This window comes from Hemitrygon akajei, chromosome 2, assembly GCF_048418815.1.
Source record: "Hemitrygon akajei chromosome 2, sHemAka1.3, whole genome shotgun sequence".
Taxonomy (NCBI): domain Eukaryota; kingdom Metazoa; phylum Chordata; class Chondrichthyes; order Myliobatiformes; family Dasyatidae; genus Hemitrygon; species Hemitrygon akajei.
The window spans coordinates 36086466-36107732 of record NC_133125.1 but is presented as its reverse complement, the minus strand read 5'-3'; the positions used below and the strand labels follow the sequence as shown (position 1 = coordinate 36107732).

Sequence of the window (21267 nt, the reverse complement as noted above, 5' to 3'; positions counted from 1 at the left end):
AGGAGGGGAGAGTGGCCCATAGGAGAAAGGGAAGGAGGAGGGTCACTAGGGTGATAGGCAGTTGAGAAGAGGTAAGAGGCCAGAGTGGGGAATAGAAGAAGAGGGCAGGGGGAGGGAATTTTTCTTAATTGATAGGAGAAAGTGATATTCACGTCATCAGGTTGGAGGCTACCCAGCCGGAAGATAAGGTATCGCTCCTCCACCCTTAGGGTGGTACGAGAGGAGCCCATGGACCGACATGTTGGAATGGGAATTAAATTACTTGGCCAGCAGGAAGTTCTGCTTTCCACGGATGGAGTGGAAGTGTTTGCTGAAGCAGTCTCCCCAATTTATGATGGGTCTCACCAGTGTAGAGGCAGCCACATCGGGAGCGCTGGACACAATAGTCAACCCCAGCAGATTCGCAGTCAAAGTGTTACTTTACCTAGAAGGGCTGTTTGAGGCCCTGAATGGAGGTGAGGGAGGAGGTGAATGGGTAGGCGCAGCGCTTTGGCTGCTTGCAGGGATAAGTGCCAGGAGAGAGATTAGTGGGACGAATGAATAGACAAGGCCATATTTACTACGTATAAATTTTGGTTTAGAACAATGCAGGCTTTCTAGTGAAACTGACATGGATAATTTGTAAAATCTTCCCAAAAACTCAGCTGTTTGGTCTCTGTCAATTGTTACAACTGGGATTTTCTGTCAGAGGTAATGAGAGACACTGTGTAAGTATGGACAAAGGTGCAGTTTTGTGACAGTGGCTAATGCTGAAGTGATATTAAGCTTCATGTATTCTGTCATGGCTGTCATTTTTCATACTCTCATATATATGTTTGATAAGGCAGTAAAGCTCATAGTCATCTAGCACTGTGCCATCTGATAATGTTATACCATGTCGCCAAACTAATGGAAAAGACTGAGGAAAACAACGCTATTCTGTTTTGAACACGTGTTGATAGTTTGGCATCCTTTTTGCTCCTGAATTGAACATCTGTCTGTGATACTTGTATCTATCACAAACACCACTTACTTTTAACTCTGTAAAGTCTTCCCTTTAGTTCCTTCCAATCATATCAGGGACAACCCCATCTATCCCAAACCATGTCTTAGACCATGAGACATAGGAAAAGAATTAGGCCATTCAACCCATCGAGTCCGCTCCATCATGGCTGATCCCGGATCCCATTCAACCCATACACCTTCCCTCTCCCCATATCCCTTGATGCCCCAACCAATCAGGAATTTATCAACTTCGGTTTTGAATACACCCACGGATTTGGCTTCCACTGCAGTCTGTGGCAGAGCATTCCCCAGACTCACCACTCTTCAGCTAAAAAAATTCCTCCTTACTTCTGTTCTAAAAGGTCACCCCTCAATTTTGAGACTGTGGCATCTAGTTCAGGATACCCCCACCAGAGGAAACATCCTCTCCACATCCACCCTATCTAGTCCTTTCAAAATTCGGTACGTTTCTATGAGATCCCCACACATTCTTCTAAATCCCAGTGAGTACTGGCCAAAGCTGCCAAATGCTCCTTATTTGTTACCCCTGTATTCCCGGATAATCCTTGTGAACCTCCTTGGACTCTCTCCAATAACAATACATCCTTTCTGAACTAAGGGGCCTAAATCTGTTGACAACATTCCAAGTGTGGCCTGATTAGTGTCTTATAAAGCTTCAGCATTATCTCCTTGCTTTTATATTCTATTCCCCTTGAAATAAATGCCAACATTGTATTTGCTTTCTCTACCACAGACTCAGCCTGTGAATTAACTTTCTGGGAGTCGTGCAGGAGGACTCCTAAGTCCCTTTGCACTTCTGATGTTTGAATTTTCTCCCCATTTAGATAATAGTCCGCAGTGTTGTTCCTTTTACCACAATGTATTATCATACATGACCCAACTGGTGTCTTTATTGGTGTAAACTCAGGCTGTACTGTTACTTCAGAGGCAGGTTATGTGTTCAGGTTCTATTGCAGAGATTTGAAGACATAATCTAGACTGGCACTTCATGCAGTGCAGAAAAGAAGGGCTGCATTTTCAGAGATTGTCTCTTTCTTATTAATATTAAAATCGAAAACCCATATTTCCTTTAAAGAAAATCATAATTATATAATTACATTGTACTTTTCATAGACCCTTCTGCAATTCCTGACATATTTTAAATCCAGTGAATTACTTCTGAAGAATACTTGCTATTGTAACAGTGCAAATGAAGCCAACAGTTTGTGCGCACTTTTCCACAAGAGCAATGTATTAATGACTAGTTTTTATCTGATGTGGTGAATCTTGGAAAATTTTGAACAAATATAAGTCTTCAAAATATTATCAATAAATCATTTGTATCTAATAAAGAAGGCTTCAGTTTAACATCTAACCTGGAATGTGGCACCTCTGATACCGCTGCACTTCCTTGGTACTGCATCAGCTAGACGTTCAGAGTTATATCTCAGGAATTTGAGTTCAACCTTCTGACATAAGTAAGAGTGATAACAACTGAACCACAGCTGATTTAAGCTCCATAGTCGCATTGAAAGAAGACAAAGAGAGTCCCGATGGTGGTGTTTTTCCCTTTAACTGTTCCGATGGTCCCTTGTTAGAACTTTGTATTTTATCCTAAGTACATTAATTCATCCAGAGTACTGTTAGTCACGCTTTTATCATATTGCATATACCATATATGCAAGTTATTGTTGTTTTTAATATTTAATTAATTTTGATTATGTTTATTTTTATGCCAATAGTCCTGTATCAATAATTATTCAAAAAATTTTCCTTTTGTGCATCATAGGTCTTGATTTCACAGAAATATTGTGTTTAATTTGGATAAGATTCTGAATTATGGTAATGATAATGAACTGGCCACTATTGTCATAGTTATACTTTTTAAAAAATCCCATTTTTCTTGATTAGCTGACTTCAGTTGAAGTAATGTTGAGGGACCGGGACTGATTTTGATGTCCAGGGAGTAGGAAAAGATTAAAAAATAGATAGGCCTGTTAGTATGTTCATATATATCCTTGGAGTTTGTACTAGTTTTAAAATCAGTTAGTGATTATCATCAAACTTTAACTTTTAGTTGATTAAATTTTTAGTCACTGATTACTTATCTGTGGTTGCAGGATTTCCTATCGCGGCCAAATCTTATTGAAGATTTCAAAAATTTTAATGGAAGGTATGGTTATGACATTCTTGTCTTATTGACCATATTCTTTGGTGAAGGGGGTGAAGCAGCTCGACAACTTGCCATTTACACTGACAATGATGAACTAAGCAACAGGGTGAGTCGTCTAAAATTCTCTTCATTTTATTGCTTTTCATTAGACTGTATTTTAAACTAAAACTGTCACACCTCCCGTCCCATGATCCTTTCCTTTCTCCAGCTCTGTATCACTTTCGCCAATCACCTTTCCAGCTCTTAGCTTCATCCCACCCCCTCTGATCTTCTCCTATCATTTTGCATTTTCCCCTCCCCCCACTACTTTCAAATCTCTTAGTATCTTTCCTTTCAGTTAGTCCTGACGAAGGGTCTCGGCCCAAAACGTCAACAGTGCTTCTCCTTATAGATGCTGCCTGGCCTGCTGTGTTCCACCAGCATTTTGTGTGTGTTGTTTGAATTTCCAGCACCTGCAGATTTCCTCGTGTTGACACCCCTTAGTTTTCAGCTTTACTGTTAGATAGGATATAAAGCCATTTTTCACTACAGTACCTAATTTTAAAATCGCCAAAGACAACAGACTATTGTCTGACAAAATACCTTCCTTATACCACACTCCTACAATGTGATTTACATTGGTGCTTAGTTTGTAAGAAAGGAGTATCCAGATGGAGTACCAGTTCTCTGTTTTCAATGCTTAAATGTTTCAGAAGTCCACCTTGAATCCTCTACTTGACAGGGCAGTGTTAGGCAAGGGCCTGTGCCTAGCAGGTAGGGTTATTTCCACCCTAAAAAATCAAAAAGATGTGTGACAATGTGTGGAAATTTATTTCCGTCTAAAGCACCCCTTTGAAAGCAGTGAAATTCAAATTCTTAAACATGCCATTGTGAATCAGCAAAGCAATGTTTGCATAGTTTTGCATTGTGTAAAGCAGCATTTAGCTATGCTGCTAAGCCACTGCCCGTGACTCACTTGTGAACATTTTCAGTTTATATTAGATAATTTTATTCCTTATCATAAGTACACAAGGAGGTATGTTGAGACTCTTAAACTTACACTTCAGTTAGGAATTTTGTTTGGATTGGGTTTAACTAAAATTCCAAAAAATGAGGGGATGCATTGAACTATCAATTTCTTGTAGCTATATTAAGACTAAATAAGCTCATCTGAGTAAGACAAGTATTATGTTACTTCAAAATAAATACCGGTACCTATTACACCAAGATCCATAAGACATGTTAGAAATGTTTCCTCCTGTACTATATTAAATAAATATGTACTTTCTTAGCCATAAGTGATTAGCAGTATTAATGTGACAGATTTTATGTAAACACATTAAGCATTTGTATGTCAAGTTAATGAGTGAATTTTAGAGCATGCTTGGGATCTTGATAATGCTGAACTGGCATATTTTCTGAATTTTTTGATATTCCTCAACACACTTTTTAAATTAGCTCATATCTTATCTCACAGAGTCACTTTTTACACTGAACTTTGTTGGTTTCAGGGGAGTATAGAAATGTTGGGCTTGTTGGATCATGGAGAAGCCTGGGGACTGTGACCCATGGGCAAGTGTGGAGATTGGATCCTCATAAGTCTTGGCGGAGAGAGGCAAATGTTACCTAGTGGGCTAAATGCCAAATCTTTGGGTTTTCTGAATGGTCAGATATCTGTTACCACTTTCTCTGGCAGCTTGTTCCATATACCCATCAAGATCTTTGGAAAAACTTTATCCCCTTTAAATCTTTACTCTCTTGCTGTAAACCTCTGTCCTCTAGTTTTAGATTCTCTTATCCTGGTAAAAAGATTATGACCATCTACTTTATCTATACACCTCTTAATTTTTAAACCTCTAAAAAAAATACACCAGTTAGCTTCCTTTGCACCAGAGAAAACTGTGCCACCCTATGCAGTCTCTCTTATAACTGAACTCCTCCAATCCTAGTATCATATGTGTGAAAATGTTCTTAATCACATCCTTCCTATAATATGGTAACCAGAGCTGCACACAATATTCCAGGTGCAGCTGTAACGTGGCACTTCAATTCTCGTATCAAATTCTTCATCTGCCATAGAACTGCTTCAGCATTTTTATCTGTGTTGCCATTTTCAGAGAACTATATGCATGTACTCCTACATAGCTCTGTTCTATAATGCATCGGAAGAGTCTGCCATTCACTGTGTTTATCCTGCCCTGGTTTTACTTCATTTCAAGGCATTCATATTTGTATGAGTTAATTTCCATTTGCCATTCCTTGTCCCACTTTCCCAGTTGATTTAGATTCTGTTAATCTTTAAATTAGATAATCTTCCCTATCCATTATGCCACTAATGTTGGTGTCATATGCAATTTACTAATCATACCATCTGCACTCTCATTAAATTGTTAATATATACTGTGTATGAGAAATAGCAGATCTAGCATAAAACCCTTTGTCACCTTGTTGGTTGCAGGCCTCAACCTGGAAAAGCTGCCCTCCAGTAGCACCCTCTGGCTTCTTCTGCAAAGCCAGTTTTGTACACAGTTGCTGGTTCACTATGGATCCAATTTGATTTCAGCACACAGGCCAGCCTATCATGCAAGGTTATTTCACGAGCCTTACTGAACACCATGTAGATAATGTCTACCACCCTGATCTGCTCAGTCCTCTTGGTCATCTCTTCCAATCTTTAAGTCCATGAGGCATAATTTCCCTCACACGGAGCCATTTCTTTCCTTTTCCCCACTCTACCCAGTTATCTGCTTGCTTTTCCCATCAAAGTGATCCTCAAACCTCTCGCAATTCAGTTCTTTTCTCCAACTCACTTCTATGGTAATCTGCAAAGAGATAACAGATGAACAGTTATTCCGACCATTCATGACATCTTGGTCCCAGCATGTAGTGGACTATTGGAAGTTCTTCAGTTGATCAGTTTTAGAGTTGCTTTGGGCCAAATTTGGTCCATAGGCCATAGTTTAGGTGTCCCTGTAGTATACTATTCATTTTGAAGTTGCCCCATTTTTCAGCACTCCATATGACCTTCCACAGTGATAGTCCACCAGCCCCATCCAGATTTCCAGGCTGCTGATTATGAGATGAGACCCCAGCATCCATTTGGGAGTCAACTTGAACGGAAGGTGCAGTTTCAATGTGATCTGTTTCACTGGGATAAAAACAACTTCATATAAAGCAGTAAACTTCATTAATGTGTTCTTTAGTCCTGTTCAAGGCACTGAAAGCTAAATACTTAGAGAGCTATTTGCTTCACTCAGATTGTCTAGCTTCTGATTGTAAATCCCAGATGTTTCTTTTAAGCAGACAAGATTAAAAGAAATACTTCAAGGTTATATCATGACTTTTTTTTATACTTGTGTAGTGAACTTATATAGTATATAATGACCAAAGGTAATAAATTCTTAAAGAATTCCTGTAGTAACCTTTCTCCAAGTGTTTAACAAATGAATCATTTATTTATTGTGTTGAGTGTTTAAGTAAATAATGTTCACTAAACAGACAAATATTCTCATGTCTGGCAGATATGTAACACTTTAGAAGAATGTCAGAATCCTTGTCTCCAACTGGAGCCAATAGAATATGGGTTCCAGGAAATCAAAGCGTATCAACAAGGAAGTTCTTCTGATTCGTGCAAGCAAATACTTCCAATTATAAAAGACTGTATCCATAGGAGACACCAAGGAATGGTGATGAACAGGAGAACTTCCTCCACTGAAGCTGTTAATGGCAGTGCTCCAGTTTCAGAAGGATCATCTGGGGTTCTGGACTTATCTGGTCCTGATGTGGATTCTCAAAACACTGAATATATTGGTGACAACCTATTGGAAAATTCTCAAAATATGAACTCTTCCTTACAAGCCCATGGTGACGGAAATTTAGACCTTATGAGTCCAGACAGTGGACTAGCTACCATCAGAAGCAACCGTTCTTCCAAAGAAAGTTCAGTGTTTCTCAGTGATGAAAGCCCAATTCGAGAAGCAATTGTACCACCATCCAATGCTGCACATGGGTATGACTTGTTCAGTTCACTGCCTGAAGGTGAATTACTAGAAAAACATATACCATCAGTTGTTAATTTGAATAATAATTTTGATCTATCTGTCCTTGATCCAATACACTGCAATAACATCCAAGCTGAGTATTCAGGAGAAAATGAAGAGTTTGTGATTGCTGGTTTGCCAAACACAGTATCTACTCCTCCAAAAGGTTATTTTGTTAAATCAGCCACATTGAATAATAATTCACTAGACTTCACTACTGATATATCAAAGGAGGTTAGTAAAATAACTGAACTGGTAAAGGCAGAGGATATTAATGTTTACAGACAAGGAAATGCTAGTGAAGAGCCAGAAAAAGATCAAATATTGCAGCATGTAGTGGGTGACACTTCAATATCGAAAAGCCTGTCCAGTGATGTTCTTGGAGTGGACATTTTAGATGAGAAGGTTCCCCCAACACCGATGAACAGTCTTGTGGAAGGATCACCTCTAGATGAAGGTCCGCATAATATTTTTGCAGAAGATGTAATACAAAAAATGAATGGAATAGTTACAGTTCATTCTGATCAGTTAGATTCAAAGTGTACTGGACAACAGAATGAATTTGAAGCAGGTATGAAGACGGTAATGCCAAAACCGGAGGCTGTCTGGGACAGAAATCAAAAATCATTGAATGCACATATTCAATCTTCTGATCTTTGGGCAGACTTTGAACAAGAATTCAATAATTCTAACTTTGAACAGGATGATGTTAGGAATGAAATCAATATCAAGTGTAAGCAATCAACTGTGAATAATATTGATAATATATGGAATACGACTGGTCAATCCATTTTCCTATCTTCTGCCAAACCGGAGACATGTGATGAATTACATAAAACTCATTTGAAAGAAACTGCTGAGTCTAGTTTCAATAACTTTGATACACATTGGAAATCTGGAAATAAGTCATTATTAGCAGACAAATCTATACATATTACTAATTTACCAAGCCAAGAGAACAAACAACATTATGTAGATATTCAGGACATAGATACTGATCAGAAACAGACTATGTCAGCTGCAGAAGGTACATTTATTTGGGATAAATCTACACAAGAGGTTGTTAGACCTGCTGAAATATCCCCAGAGATATCAATGGATTCTGAAGAGAAAATCCAACATACAGACTCTGAAAATTTAGATTTCAACATAGATCCCACTCAAAAAATACATCTTTCATCACAAATGCCAACAACATTATATGATCCTGCACAAATTCACATTCCATTTGCTGGAAATGTATCATCAGAGACTAAATCTAATGATGAAATTATCCAAGCAACTGATAACATTTTAAATGCATGGACATTTGATCAGGAATTTGGGAACTCAAGTTCTGGAAGTGAAAAGACACACATTGCAGAATATGATAAAAACAGCCAAATAACTTCACATAGACATGACATAAATACTGATTCTGAAAATCCAGATGAACGATTACCATTGGAGAAGAACTTTGAAGCATGGAATATTTCTCAGGATGGTCTCAAAGAGTCACCAATAGCAAATATAAATCCGTGGAGCAGTCAAATAGACAGTATTAACCATGTACTAAAGAGTGAATCTCCTCTGTCAGTATTTAATACCAATAATATCCAAGGAACTGAGCAATTACAAGAAGCACATCAAATTAATAATAGCCACAGTCAAGCAGTATTTGAAACTATAGGTATACCAAACACGGAGGAATGGGAATTAACATCACCATATAATCCTGATATATGTAATAAATTTGAACAGAGCTGCCATTCATCTTCTGAGAGTCTGGAGGAAAGTGGTGAACATAATGGGGGTGTTGGTCAGGAAGCTACAGAATTTCTACTTGAAACTTCAGTTCAACAAGTTAGATACTCTGCAGCTGAAAATCCATCTATAATGAATACAAATATGCAAGAGGGTAGAGAGTTCTCTACAGAAATGCATCATCAGTGCAATATTTTGGAACAGCCTCAATATGAATCAACAGATACAAGTCAAGATATACTTTTCCAACTACAGGAAATCACTCAACCAAAGACAGACTACTCTAATTTGTGCCAAGTTTCTAAAATGGAAGACCAGTTATCAGGCTATGAAAATAATGAATTATTCAGTTCTGTTGGCCTGGAATTGGTGAAATCAGATAATGAACAAATTTTGGCAAGTCCTAATAATTGGAATCAGCTCAAACAAGAGCATACTGAACTGAACCGGAAAAATTCAGATTTGCAGTGCAAATCTGGTGAGGATTTTTGTTATTCTGACCTGGAAGGAAAATGGAAAGAATCTACACACGAAGCAAAACAGCCAAAGTTTGACCTTTGTGATACGCATGGTGACATTGATCAGGACAGTCGGCTGTCAAGTTCTGATATGCTGCAAGCCCATATAGCAGCTACTGATGCCCAAAGTAAACCTTTAGAAGAAGGAAAACTGCAAACGAGGAAGAATTCTAAACTCTGTAAAGATTCTGATTATGAGTTTATTCAACCATGTACAGATCTTGACATTTTGAATGCAATGGAACAAGAGCAGCCAAAAGACGTGGATTCTATGAAACTTATAGAAGGTGAGCGGAATCGATCTTTCAGCGAAATTCATGACACTTGGACGGACCGTTGTTATGAATTTCCTGAAGTACTTTCTGCTGGGAGTGATGTTTACAGTGGATCTGAACAGGTGCTAATTGAAGCAGGTGGAAACTTTCCTGATATTGTGAATGATTATTGCCAAAATACATGCCAGTCTTCTTCAGCTAAACCTGATCTATGGAATAATTCCAGTAAGTTGCTTCTTGGTTCAACTTCTGTAAATCCTGATATTTTAAATGACTATGAACTAGAATCCAGCCACTCAGCTTCAAACAGTCCGGACAGATGGAGTGAATCTGTTGAAGCAGACAAACGAAATTCTGGTAGTTCAGATACATGGGTTGATTCAGAAGAAAAAAATGAAGAACTTGTGATTAAGTTGCCTGATTTCATGAACACTTCCAGAGAACCATCTTGCCTATCGACCTCATGTGATCCTCCTTCAAGTGAGTCATCTGAACAGAATTTTCTTTATTCGTATCAAAATGTGCATGATGTATTAATACAGCGGGAAAGCCATATGCCTTTGATGGATGTGGATTCAAAGGTTCAATTAGAACAATTAGGTAAGGTAACAGATTCAACACCTGCTGATGTATGCAGTGAGACAGAACAATATTTTAACACAGTCGAACAAAGATCTGATGAAATTAAAGATCTGAACATTTTAGACAATGTTAATATTGAATCTTCGCAAGGTGCACAACAAATTTATGTAGATCCTGATGTTTGGATTCATTTGGGAGAACAAGTTTCTGAATCAAATATAAAAGGTCAGAATTTACTAGATAATTACAGTGGGGTGGTAAGTTATTATGATTTGGAAGATGCTGAATTTACAAGTCATAGAAACCACGTGGTGAACCAAAAAAATCTAGAAAATCCTAATGTGTGGAATCAAGTGGAAAAGTTTTCTGATGGTGCACTGTCCTACCCGTGGACAGAAAACGAGCAGTTTCAAACTTTGGGTTCTGAAAATAATGCATTGTGTCACTTAACAAAAAATGAAACTGAATTTGTAACTCCGGGTGAGAGAATAACTTTATTTCAAGAAGTACAAGGTATTTCAAAAGAAAATCCATCAACGTTAGAGATTATCAATAATTTGCACAGTATAAATGACAAGAAAAAGGAAATTGAACCCTATTTTTCAAAATCCAAATCTGCTGAGGACTATTTTACTTCTAACTTGGACAGTCAAGAGGTTACTTTGCATAATTCAGAAGTGATGGAATATTTCTCAGTATCTGAAGAAAATCTTTTGCATATGGAACCACTGAAAGATGTTTCTATAGTAGGAATAATGGATTTTAATTTATGTGATACAATTTCATCTGTAAGCAGCACCACTTCCAAAGCCATAAATGATGAGTTTGGCCTCAGAGAGAAAATTGTATCTAGTGATGAGGATCCCCTTGTAAGTCATTCTGAATTCCAGCCTTGCAATAGCAACGCTGATTTAAACAAGTTTAAAGAGAATGTAACATTTTCCCATGAAATTCTGGAAACAACTTCATCAGCTAGCATTTGTGAATCTGCAGGGCAGTCAGATTTTTTGAAAAATACAACTGAAAGTGTAGAAGACACTAAGATATTTCCACCAGCAGATGGTACATCAGCATCGTCTATCACTGAGCTATCAAACCATCAAAATTTAGAAACTGAATGTTTAACACATAATGTGGAAAGTGCATGGGTTTCATTTGAAAATACTGATAGTAGTAGCAGCAATGTGACATCCTCTAGTTTATCATCCAGTGTCCAAAAATCAGATTTTTGGGAAGATCTCAGTCCTGTGGATGGTGCTATAATTGACGATAAAGGGATTTCTCATCTCACTGTTTCAGAGAGCATTGTTGCAACAGACAGAATAAAAGGAAGGGAATCAAGAGTGGAAATTGCAGAGGGTTTAATAGAATTCTGCAACAGAGGAAATGATCTGCTCTCTGAGCAAAGGTTTGGTGATCAGTACAGCTTGGTTGCTTCAGTCAGCTCACCAGCAACCCCAACTGAGATTAGTAGCAGTTCAACAGAAGTTGAATATTTGGCTAAACATCATACCAAGGAAATTACAAATGAATTGCATAGCCAAGACATTGGACTAACTTCAAACAAGGACTGCAGTGCAGGAGAAATAGATTATATCACTTTCTCTGAGAAAGAGAGACCTTGTAAAAAAGCAGTGGGCATGCAAGAGAACAAAAACTTGGAGGTGGAAGATATAACTTCAATGACTGCAAAAATAGAAGACGTGCCTTCAATGTTTGAATCAGTTCAACAAACACTCACAGGAAATGAATCTAGTGAAGTTGAGAAATTTTCCTCTGAAACTCATTCTGCATACAATACCTCAGATGACCATTTTGTGACAAGCAATGGTCAGAATCTAGGAGAAACAGATTTAGATGAAAAAATAAATGAAAATCAACAAATTGAAGGAAAAATGGGTGCAAGTGATCAAGATGCCTCATCAGATGAAAGTCCTAGTAGGACAGAATTGAGTATATCTGGGTCAGAGAATTCTGTTAAAGAACTGAAAGCAGCAAGACCTGTAAGTGATGAGACATGTAGAGAAAAATCTGAAGAATCTAAGAGTGAGCATGATAGAATATGTCAAATGCCATTAGAAACAAAACTCACAAATCATTCCAACAAGACTGTATTCACAGATGATCTAAGCTATACAGAAAGTGAGAAAACTGTGTCTCAGCTCTCTTCAGGATATGACAAATTTTCATCTGAAAACTTACAAGAAGGTCCAAAATTGCCAGAACAGGTTTATTCAGAATCATATGGAAATCAACCTAAAGCAGAAGTGATTTTGGCTGATAAGAGTGAATCATCTGAAATAAGGTAAACAATGTCATATTCCATCATTTTTATTTCAATGTAAGCCCCATTCTATAGGTCTGGTTCTTTTATGTGCTTTTTTAGGATTGTGTGAAAGTAAACTGAATTGCTACCAAGGCTTCAGAGTTTAACAATAATTGTGTTATAAGTGAAATGTATTTCAGAATGAACTTAAGAATTTAACAATTTACTGAATAAGTCATCAATGCATTAGCAGTAAGATTTTGGCAAACAAGCCTTAGTAAATAAAGAGTTTTTCTGAGATTTTGATCAAAGGTTTGTTCTTGATTTTAGCAATCAGATTCAGCCTTCTACAGTGGGAAAGCTAATGTCACAACTGGACAAATGATCATAGTGAAGAATTTTTACTGAGCTTCACAGAACCTAAAACATGAAGTATGATTTAAGTTTAAAGCATGCCTGGAAAATGTAGTGCATATAGTTTAAAGGGATACCTTGAGCAACTGAGAAAACTACATGCAGTGATCTTGATACATTGTAATACCATTTTCTTCAGTTGTATAGCCCAGTGTAGCATGAAAATCAGCCTCCCATGCATTTACTCTCTTTACACTTCCTACTGCCTTGGGAAAGCAGCCAACATAGTCAAAGCTTATTCTCTCTCTCCTCTCCCTTTCCATCTGGCAGAAGATTCAAAAGCTTGAAAATGTATACAACAGAGTCGAGGACAATTTTAATGCCACTGTTATAAAACCACTTGAACCTCTTCATGAACTCTTGATCTCTCAATCTACCCTGACATGGCCCTTGCACCTTTGTCTACCTGCACTGCGCCATAACATGTTATTCTAATCTGTTACTGCTTTTCCTTTTATATTACCTTTATTAATTTTGTATGGCAGGATCTTTCTGTTGGCATAAAAACAAAGCATTTCCCTGGATCTGTGTACACGTGACAATAAAAAATCAATTACCATTCACTTGAGGGTTACTGCTTTCAGTGGAGGATGATCTTTTAATAACTATCTCTTTTTTCTATGCACTGAAGAGCTACAAACATTACACAAGCATTGAATTTGAAATCTTGTTACTTGAAGGAGTACCAGGACAGTGATGCGGTGTGGATTAAAAATAGACTAGGGTTCTCCAGGTAGAACAGTGATAATAAAAAGCAATGGATGTGGTAAGTATGCCTGTGGTTACAAGAAACAATGCAAACAGGAAATCCTTTGGTCATAAGCACTAAAAGGTGAGAAAGACTGGTAGACTCAAATGGACATGAAAGAGTACTCCATGGACTGGGGTGCTGTAAGCAAATCAGAGCCTCAAGAACTAACACTACATTGATTGCTTTGGCTGTGGGCCAACAGAGTTTATGGGCCAAGATATTGTCCAATGAAGCTGATCTGTATGTTGTGATGTCAGCTACGGATCTGATGTACTGTCTTAACTGGTTGGCCATTATATAGTCACTTACATCTGAAGATGCAGTGAATTTCATGGCATTACATGGATTTTGATGTTGAGTCTAATAGGTATTATTATGGTTCAGTCTGTGGAGGGTAACAGTCAATTTCAGATTTTTTAGACTGAATTGCTTATCTCAGTACTAGTCAATTAGACTGCAGTTTAATTTTCAAGTCAAAATCTAGACCCATCTGTTGCAAGTGCTGCCTTGTAACATATCACCTCTTGCAAAGTAAGGAAATTCATTATTTTAAACGGGGATCTACATTAATGACTGTATTGGTGTTGCTTCCTGCACCAATGTGAAGCTCGCCGACTTCATCAATTTTGCCTCCAACTTCCACCCTGCCATTAAAATTACTACACGTCTCCCCCACTCCTTTTCTCGATCTCATTGTCTCTATCTGTGGAGACAGTTTATCTACCGATATCTTTTATAAACCCACTGATTCTCACAGACTATACCTCTTCCCACCCTGTTACTTGTAAAAATGCCATCCCCTTCTCTCAATTCCTCCGTCTCTGCCGCATCTGCTCCCAGGATGGGGCTTCATATTTCAGAACTAAGGAGATGTTCTCTTCTTTCAAAGAAAGGGGCTTCCCTTCATCTATCATCAACGATGCTCTCACCCACATCACTTCCATTTCACACATAACTGCCCTTTACCCCATCTTCTTGCCACCCCACCAGGGATAGGGTTTCTCTTGTTCTCACCTACCACACCACCAGTCTCCTGGTTCAGCACATAATTCTCCGTAACTTCTGCCATATCAAAGTGATCCCACCACCAAGCACGTCTTTCTTTTCCCCCCACTTTCTGCTTCCTACGTGACTCCCTTGTCCATTCATCCTTCCCTCTGATCTCCCTCCTGGCTCTTATCCTTGCAAGCGGAACAAGTACTACACCTGCTCTTTCACCTCCTCCCTCACTAACATTCAGGACCCCAAACAGGCCTTCCAGGTGAGGCGATACTTCACCTGCAGGTCTTTTGGGGTCATCTACTGTATCCGCTGCTCCTGGTGTGGCCTCCTGCATATTGGTGAGACCCAACATAGATTGGAAGGCCGCTTCGTAGAGCACCCACGTTCTTTCTGCCAAAAAAAGCAGTATCTCCCAGTGGCCACCCATTTCAATTCTACTTCCCATTCCCATGCCGACACATCAGTCCACAGCCTCCTCTACTGCCGTGATAAGGCCACACTCAGGTTGGAGGAGCAACACCTTATATTCTGTCTGGGTAGCCTCTAACCTAATAGCATGAATATTTATTTCTTGAATTTCCTCTCTCAACTTATCTCCTTACCTGTCCATCACCTCCCCCTTCCCTTTCTTCCATGGCCTTCTGTCCTCTCCTATCCGGGTTCCCCTTCTCTAGCCCTTTATCTCTTTCACCAATTGATTCCCCCCTCCCCCTCTCCCAGTTTCATCTACCACCTCGCACAACACGCTGGGGGTACTCAGCAGGTTGGGCAGCATCCAGGGAAACGAACAGTCAACGTTTTGGGCCGAGACCCTTCGTCAGGACTGAAGAGGGGTCCCTATAAAGAAGGTGGGGGGAGAGTAGGAAGGAGAAGGCTGGTAGGTGCCAGGTGAAAAACCAGTAAGGGGAAAGATCAAGGTGGGGGAGGGGAAGCAGGGAGGGTATAGGCCGGAGAGGTGCAGAAGGAATGTAAGGAGAAAGCACTATGGGTAGTAGAAGGAGGCTCCTCCAACCTGAGTTAGGCCTCATCATGGCAGTAGAGAAGGCCTTGTATGGACATATCCGAATGGGGATGTGAAGCAGAGTTCCCACTCTCCTCCTACCTTCTATATAGGGCCCCTACCCCCTCCCTCTTCAGTCCTGACGAAGGGTCTCGGCCCGAAACGTTGACTGTTCATTTCCACAGATGCTGCCCGACCTGCTGAGTTCCCCCAGCGTGTTGTGCGTGCTGCTTTGGCCCCAGCATCTGCAGTGTTATTAGTGTGTTTATGGTTCATCTATCACCTACTACCTTGTACGTTTTCCTCCCCTTCCCCCATCTTCTTGTACTTCCTTTGTCGTCTTTTTCTCTCCAGTCCCGATGAAGGATCTTGGCACGAAATGTGGACTATTTACTCTTTTCCATAGATGCTACCAGGCTTGCTAAGTTCCTCCAGCATTTTCTGTATGTTGAAAAGGGGACTTAGACTTGATTAATGAATCTGAATAAGATTAAGATCCTTTTTGGCAGAAACAGATTAAAAGATTGTCTATTATTCTAGTAATAAATATTTTTTTAAAAAACTATAAGTGACAAAATGTTTTTTTAAAGAACTGTCACTTATGTAGTAAAAGTGGTAATAACTGAAAACAGGAAACTCATTGCAGAAGTTAGATGGCAGCAGTAACATACTGAGAATGTTGTGTAATCTGGTGCATAAACTGTAACTCTATGTGGTTGAAATTTTTTCTACAAATTCTTTAACTAAACATCAAGTCTCAGTAGCTCTACATGTCTACACAGGTTAGATGGATTGCTGAAGTACCGGTATATAAAGGAGTTTAAGTAATACAAGACTGGTTGAGTAAAACCTGAATATTTAGACATTTTCTGCAATATCAGTTGTGTATCTGTGCTGGTTCCTATAGTAAGAACTAAGAGGCATTGCTAATTTGATACCTGTTTATGTACATGGATCCTTTTGGGGATCCAGCATTTTACTTTAGACTATTTTGTGGCTTATTTAGAAACAGCATACATGTATGTTTATGGTCTTCTTGCTAATACAGCCCATCCGCTTAAAGGTTCAATGCGTTCTGTGCTCAAAAATGCTGTTCGGCACACCACTGTCATGATGTGTGGTTATTTGAGTTACTATCGCTTCATAATATGTAATTATAAATTACATATTTATATGTAATTATTATATTAGGATATTTATATCCTAAATACAAATAACCTGGTCATTATTCCCTTGGGATCCTGAGGTACACAAATTGGTTTTTGTATCTCTCCATGTATTCCTTTGTGACTGCTGTATTTCAGTAAGAGATCTCGGGATGTCCAAAATTGAATGTACCTTACAGATGCATCCACACCTGAAGATAATCATTTTTTTTCATCAGTCTTCACTGTGGAAGACTCTAGCAGTATGCCAGATATTGTAGTATGTGAAGGAAGAGAAGTGGGTGCAGTTACTATTACAAGGGAGAAGGTGCTCAAAAAGCTGAAAGACCTAAAAGTTCATAAGTCACCTAGACCAGATGAACTGCACCCTAGGGTTCTGACAGAGGTAGTGTTAGAGATTGTGACAGCACTAGAAATGATCTTTCAAAAATCATTGGACTCTGGCATGGTCCCGGAGGACTGGAAAATTGCAAATGTCACTCCATTCTTTAATAAAGGAGGGAGACAGCTGAAAGGAAATTACAGACCAGTTAGCCTGACCTCAGTGGTTGGGAAGATATTAGAGTCAATTGTGAAGGATGAGGTGATGGAGTACTTGGTGACACAGGACAAGATCAGACAAAGTCAGCATGGTTTCCTTCAGGGAAAATCCTGCCTGACGAACCGGTTGGAATTCTTTGAGGAGATTGCAAGTAGGGTTGATAAATGGGATGCTGTAAATGTTGTATATTTGGACTTTCAAAAGGCCTTTGACAAGGTGCCAGATATGAGGCTGCTTACCAAGTTAAGAGCCCGTAGTATTACAGGAAAGTTACTAACATGGTTAGATCATAGGCTGATTGGAAGAAGGCAACGAGTGGGAATAAAAGGATCCTTGTCTGGTTGGCTGCCAGTGACTAGTGGTGTTCCGCAGGGGTTGGCGTTGGAACCATTTCGTTTTATGTTGAATATAAATGATTTAGATGATGAAATAGATGACTTTGTTGCCAAGTTTGTAGATGATACAAATATTGGTGGAGGGGCAGATAGTGTTGAGGAAATGGGTAGGATGCAGAAGGACTTAGACAGATTAGGAGAATGGGCAAGAAAGTGGCAAATGAAATATAATGTTGAAAAAATGCATGGTCATGCGCTTTGGTAGTAGAAATAAATGTGCGGACTATTTTCTAAATGGGGAGAAAATCCAAAAATCTGAGATGCAAAGGTACTTTGGGAGTCCTTGTGCAGAACACCCTAACGGATAACTTACAGGTTGAGTCAGTGGTGAGGAAAGCAAATGCAAGAGATGTGCTGGCATTGGAGAGGGTCCAGAAGAAGTTCACAAGGATGATTCGAGGAATGAAAGGGTTATCGTACGAGGAATGTTTGATGGCTCTGAGTCTGTACTCGCAGGAATTTAGAAGGATGAAGGGAGATCTCATTGAAACCTTTTGAGTGTTGAAAGGCCTAGACAGAGTAGATATGGAAAGCATGTTTCCCATGGTGGGAGAGTCTAGGATAAGAGGGTACAGCCTCTGGATAGAGGGGCATCCATTCAAAGCAGAGATGTGGAGAAATTTCTTTAACCAGAGGATGGTGAATTTGTTGCAGCTGTGGAGGCCAGGTCATTGGGTGTATTTAAGGCAGAGATTGATAGGTTCTTGATTGGACACGGCATCAAAGGTTATGGGGAGAAGACAGGAAATAGGGTTGAGGGGGAGAAAAAGAAGGATCAGGCATGATTAAATGGCGGAACAGACTGGATGGGCCAAATGGCCTAATTCTGCTCCGATGTCTTATGGTCTTATTAAGTAACTGCTCAGTGAGATGTTCTACCCTAGTTATGTGAAATATCAGAAACACTTCTTGACAATGCTTTTTTTTTTCTTTAAGCCCTGTCTTGTCAGGTTATCCTTTTGTTTTTATCTTACCTGGATTAATTTGCAGTCTCTTTATAAACCACAGTTTATTTCTTTTCATCTACTTCTTTGTGTTCTAGTTCCTTAAAATTAGTTCAAGAGCAATTATCTCCAAGCTCTGAGTTGATGGCACAAGAAACTGTACATGAACATACTGAGGAAGTAAGAGAAACATTTCCCATATGAAGGTTATGCAAGGTTAGTTTAAGTAAGTGCAGGTATTTAATTTATATTTCAATGTAAGGTAACTAGCTCTGATGTGTCATGTGAAAATATTGTGAAGATTGATAATTATAGTTAACATTCAACTATGTTGGCTGTTCAGTCAGATGCAAAAGTTCTTATGATATTGGAGACAGAAGGGAGATTGTGATGTACACTAGTGAACTGTTTATGCTCAGTCAACATTTCCAAAGTAGATCACTGAGTCAGAGTAATACGAAATAGAAACAGACCCTTTGTTACAACTGGTCTCCTCCGTCTTACCTGCAAGTCCCAGTTGTCACATGTTTAGCCCGTATATGGTTTCCTACCCTTTTTTATTCCATGGACCGCTGCCATTATCCGAGGGATCCCTCTACACAGGTTGGGAACCCTGCCCCTTCCTCTGCATGTACCTATTTAAATGCTTCTTAAGATCTTGGAATTGTACCTGCCTCAACCACTTTCTTTGGCAACTCATTCCAGGTACTCATCGCTCTCTGTGTAAAGTTACCTCTCAGATCTCTTAAATTCCTTCCCTCTTATCTTATTTCTGTGTCCTTGAGTTTTGGGCATTCCTGGAGAAAAGACTGGCTGTCCACCAAGTCCATTCCTTTCATGATTTTATGAGTTTTTCTGTGCTGACTCATCATCTCTTACATTACAGTGACAAAAGATCCAGTACAGACAACTTCTCCCTATGAGTAGGACCCTCTAGTCCAGGCAGCATCCTCAAATCTCTTCTGCACCATCTCCAGCTTGACGGTGCCTTTCCTAAAACAGGGTAACCAAAACTACATGCAATACTCCAAGTATGGCCTCATGAATAACTTGTATAATTGTAACATAATGTCCCTACTCCGATTCTCGATGCCCTTACTGACGGAGTCCAGCATGCTAAATGCACAAGCCATGTGACTATTCCTGATCTAGCCTTGGCTATCCAAGCAATGCTGGATCTTGTCTTTCAGAATTCCTTCCAATTAACTTCCCTATAACTGAAGTCAGGCTCTCTGGCCTGTAGTTCCGTTGCCTGTCCTTGCTACCCTTGAACAATCAAACAGCATTAGCCACCCTCTAGTCCTGTTGGAACTTCACTTGTAGCTAATAATGAAGGAAATATCTTTATAAAGGCCTCTGCCATTTCTTCCCTGGCTCTTCATAAGGTGGGGGGGGGGGGGGGTGCGGTGCACCTGGCCAGGTCCTGGGGCTTTGCTTCCAAGCTGCAAATACCCCCTTCCTCATAATATACATTAGACCCAAGACCTTACCACTTATTACCGCCAATTGTTTACAGCTAATCTAGTTTTAATTTCTACCTGGAGCAAAAGGAAGTTTCCCTGCTAGGATATTGATTACCCCCCCCCCCCCCCCCCAGTTCAAGTCACCTCTATCCCAGAAAAGGTCCTACTGATCCAAGAACCTGAATCCCTGCACTTGGACCAGCTCCTCAGCCACAATTCAACTGGCGTATCTTTCTGTTCCTGGACTCAATACCATAGGGCACCAGGAGCAATCCAGGGATCACTATCCATGAGGTATTGTATTTTAATTTCTTAGCTAATTCCTTATACTCATTCTGCAGAACTTCATCCCTTCTTTTACCTACATCATTTACACCAACATGTACAATGACCACTGGTTGTTCATTTTCTGCAGACATCCTTGACTTGTGCACTTAGGCAATCCCAGCCTGGCATCTTTTTTAACAACCAGAGTCAGCTATCTGTTCCTACTCACTATCGGACCTCCTATCCCGATCATCCTGGCTGACTGCACCCTTTCCCTTTGAGCCTCTGAGCAGTGACAGTGCCAGAGACCTGACTATTGCTGCTCATCCTGGAAGAATGTCCCCTCAGTCACGAAGGGGCATATCTGTTATTGAGGAGATTGGCCAAAAGGGAACTCTGCACTGACTAACTACTTCTCATGTTGATCACCCACCTTTTTGAAGCTTGTGCCTTCAGTGTAACCACCTCAATAAAGGTCTCATCTTTGGAAACCCTCAGCTTCTCAGGTAATCCTGAGTAACTCTATATCCAGCTCCAATCGTTTGACCAGGTCTGTCAGGAGGTGCACTTCCCGCAGATCTGATCATCAGGGAGACATTGAGGTTCCACAACTTCCCACATCTTGCAACAGAAGCACTCTACTGCCCTAACTACCATCTGGCCTACACTGAATCAAGTACTAAGCTTAACAATTAAATAAAACTTATACCGGTTCTTACCTGTGCCTTCTCACAGGAGCCCCTTTAAAGAGCTGCTCTCACGCT

The 21267-nt window shown here is 39.7% G+C and overlaps 1 protein-coding gene across 6 annotated transcripts in view; it reads left to right on the top strand.

Moving 5' to 3' along the window:
• Positions 1-21267, top strand: part of LOC140740719 (protein prune homolog 2-like) — a 323553-nt gene that overhangs the window by 194634 nt on the left and 107652 nt on the right. For all 6 annotated transcript variants that reach the window (XM_073070219.1, XM_073070202.1, XM_073070196.1 and 3 more), the window contains exons 7-8: positions 3105-3263; positions 6658-12599. In XM_073070219.1, the coding sequence (XP_072926320.1) occupies positions 3105-3263; positions 6658-12599 (6101 nt within the window). The remainder of the gene's footprint in view (positions 1-3104; positions 3264-6657; positions 12600-21267) is intronic.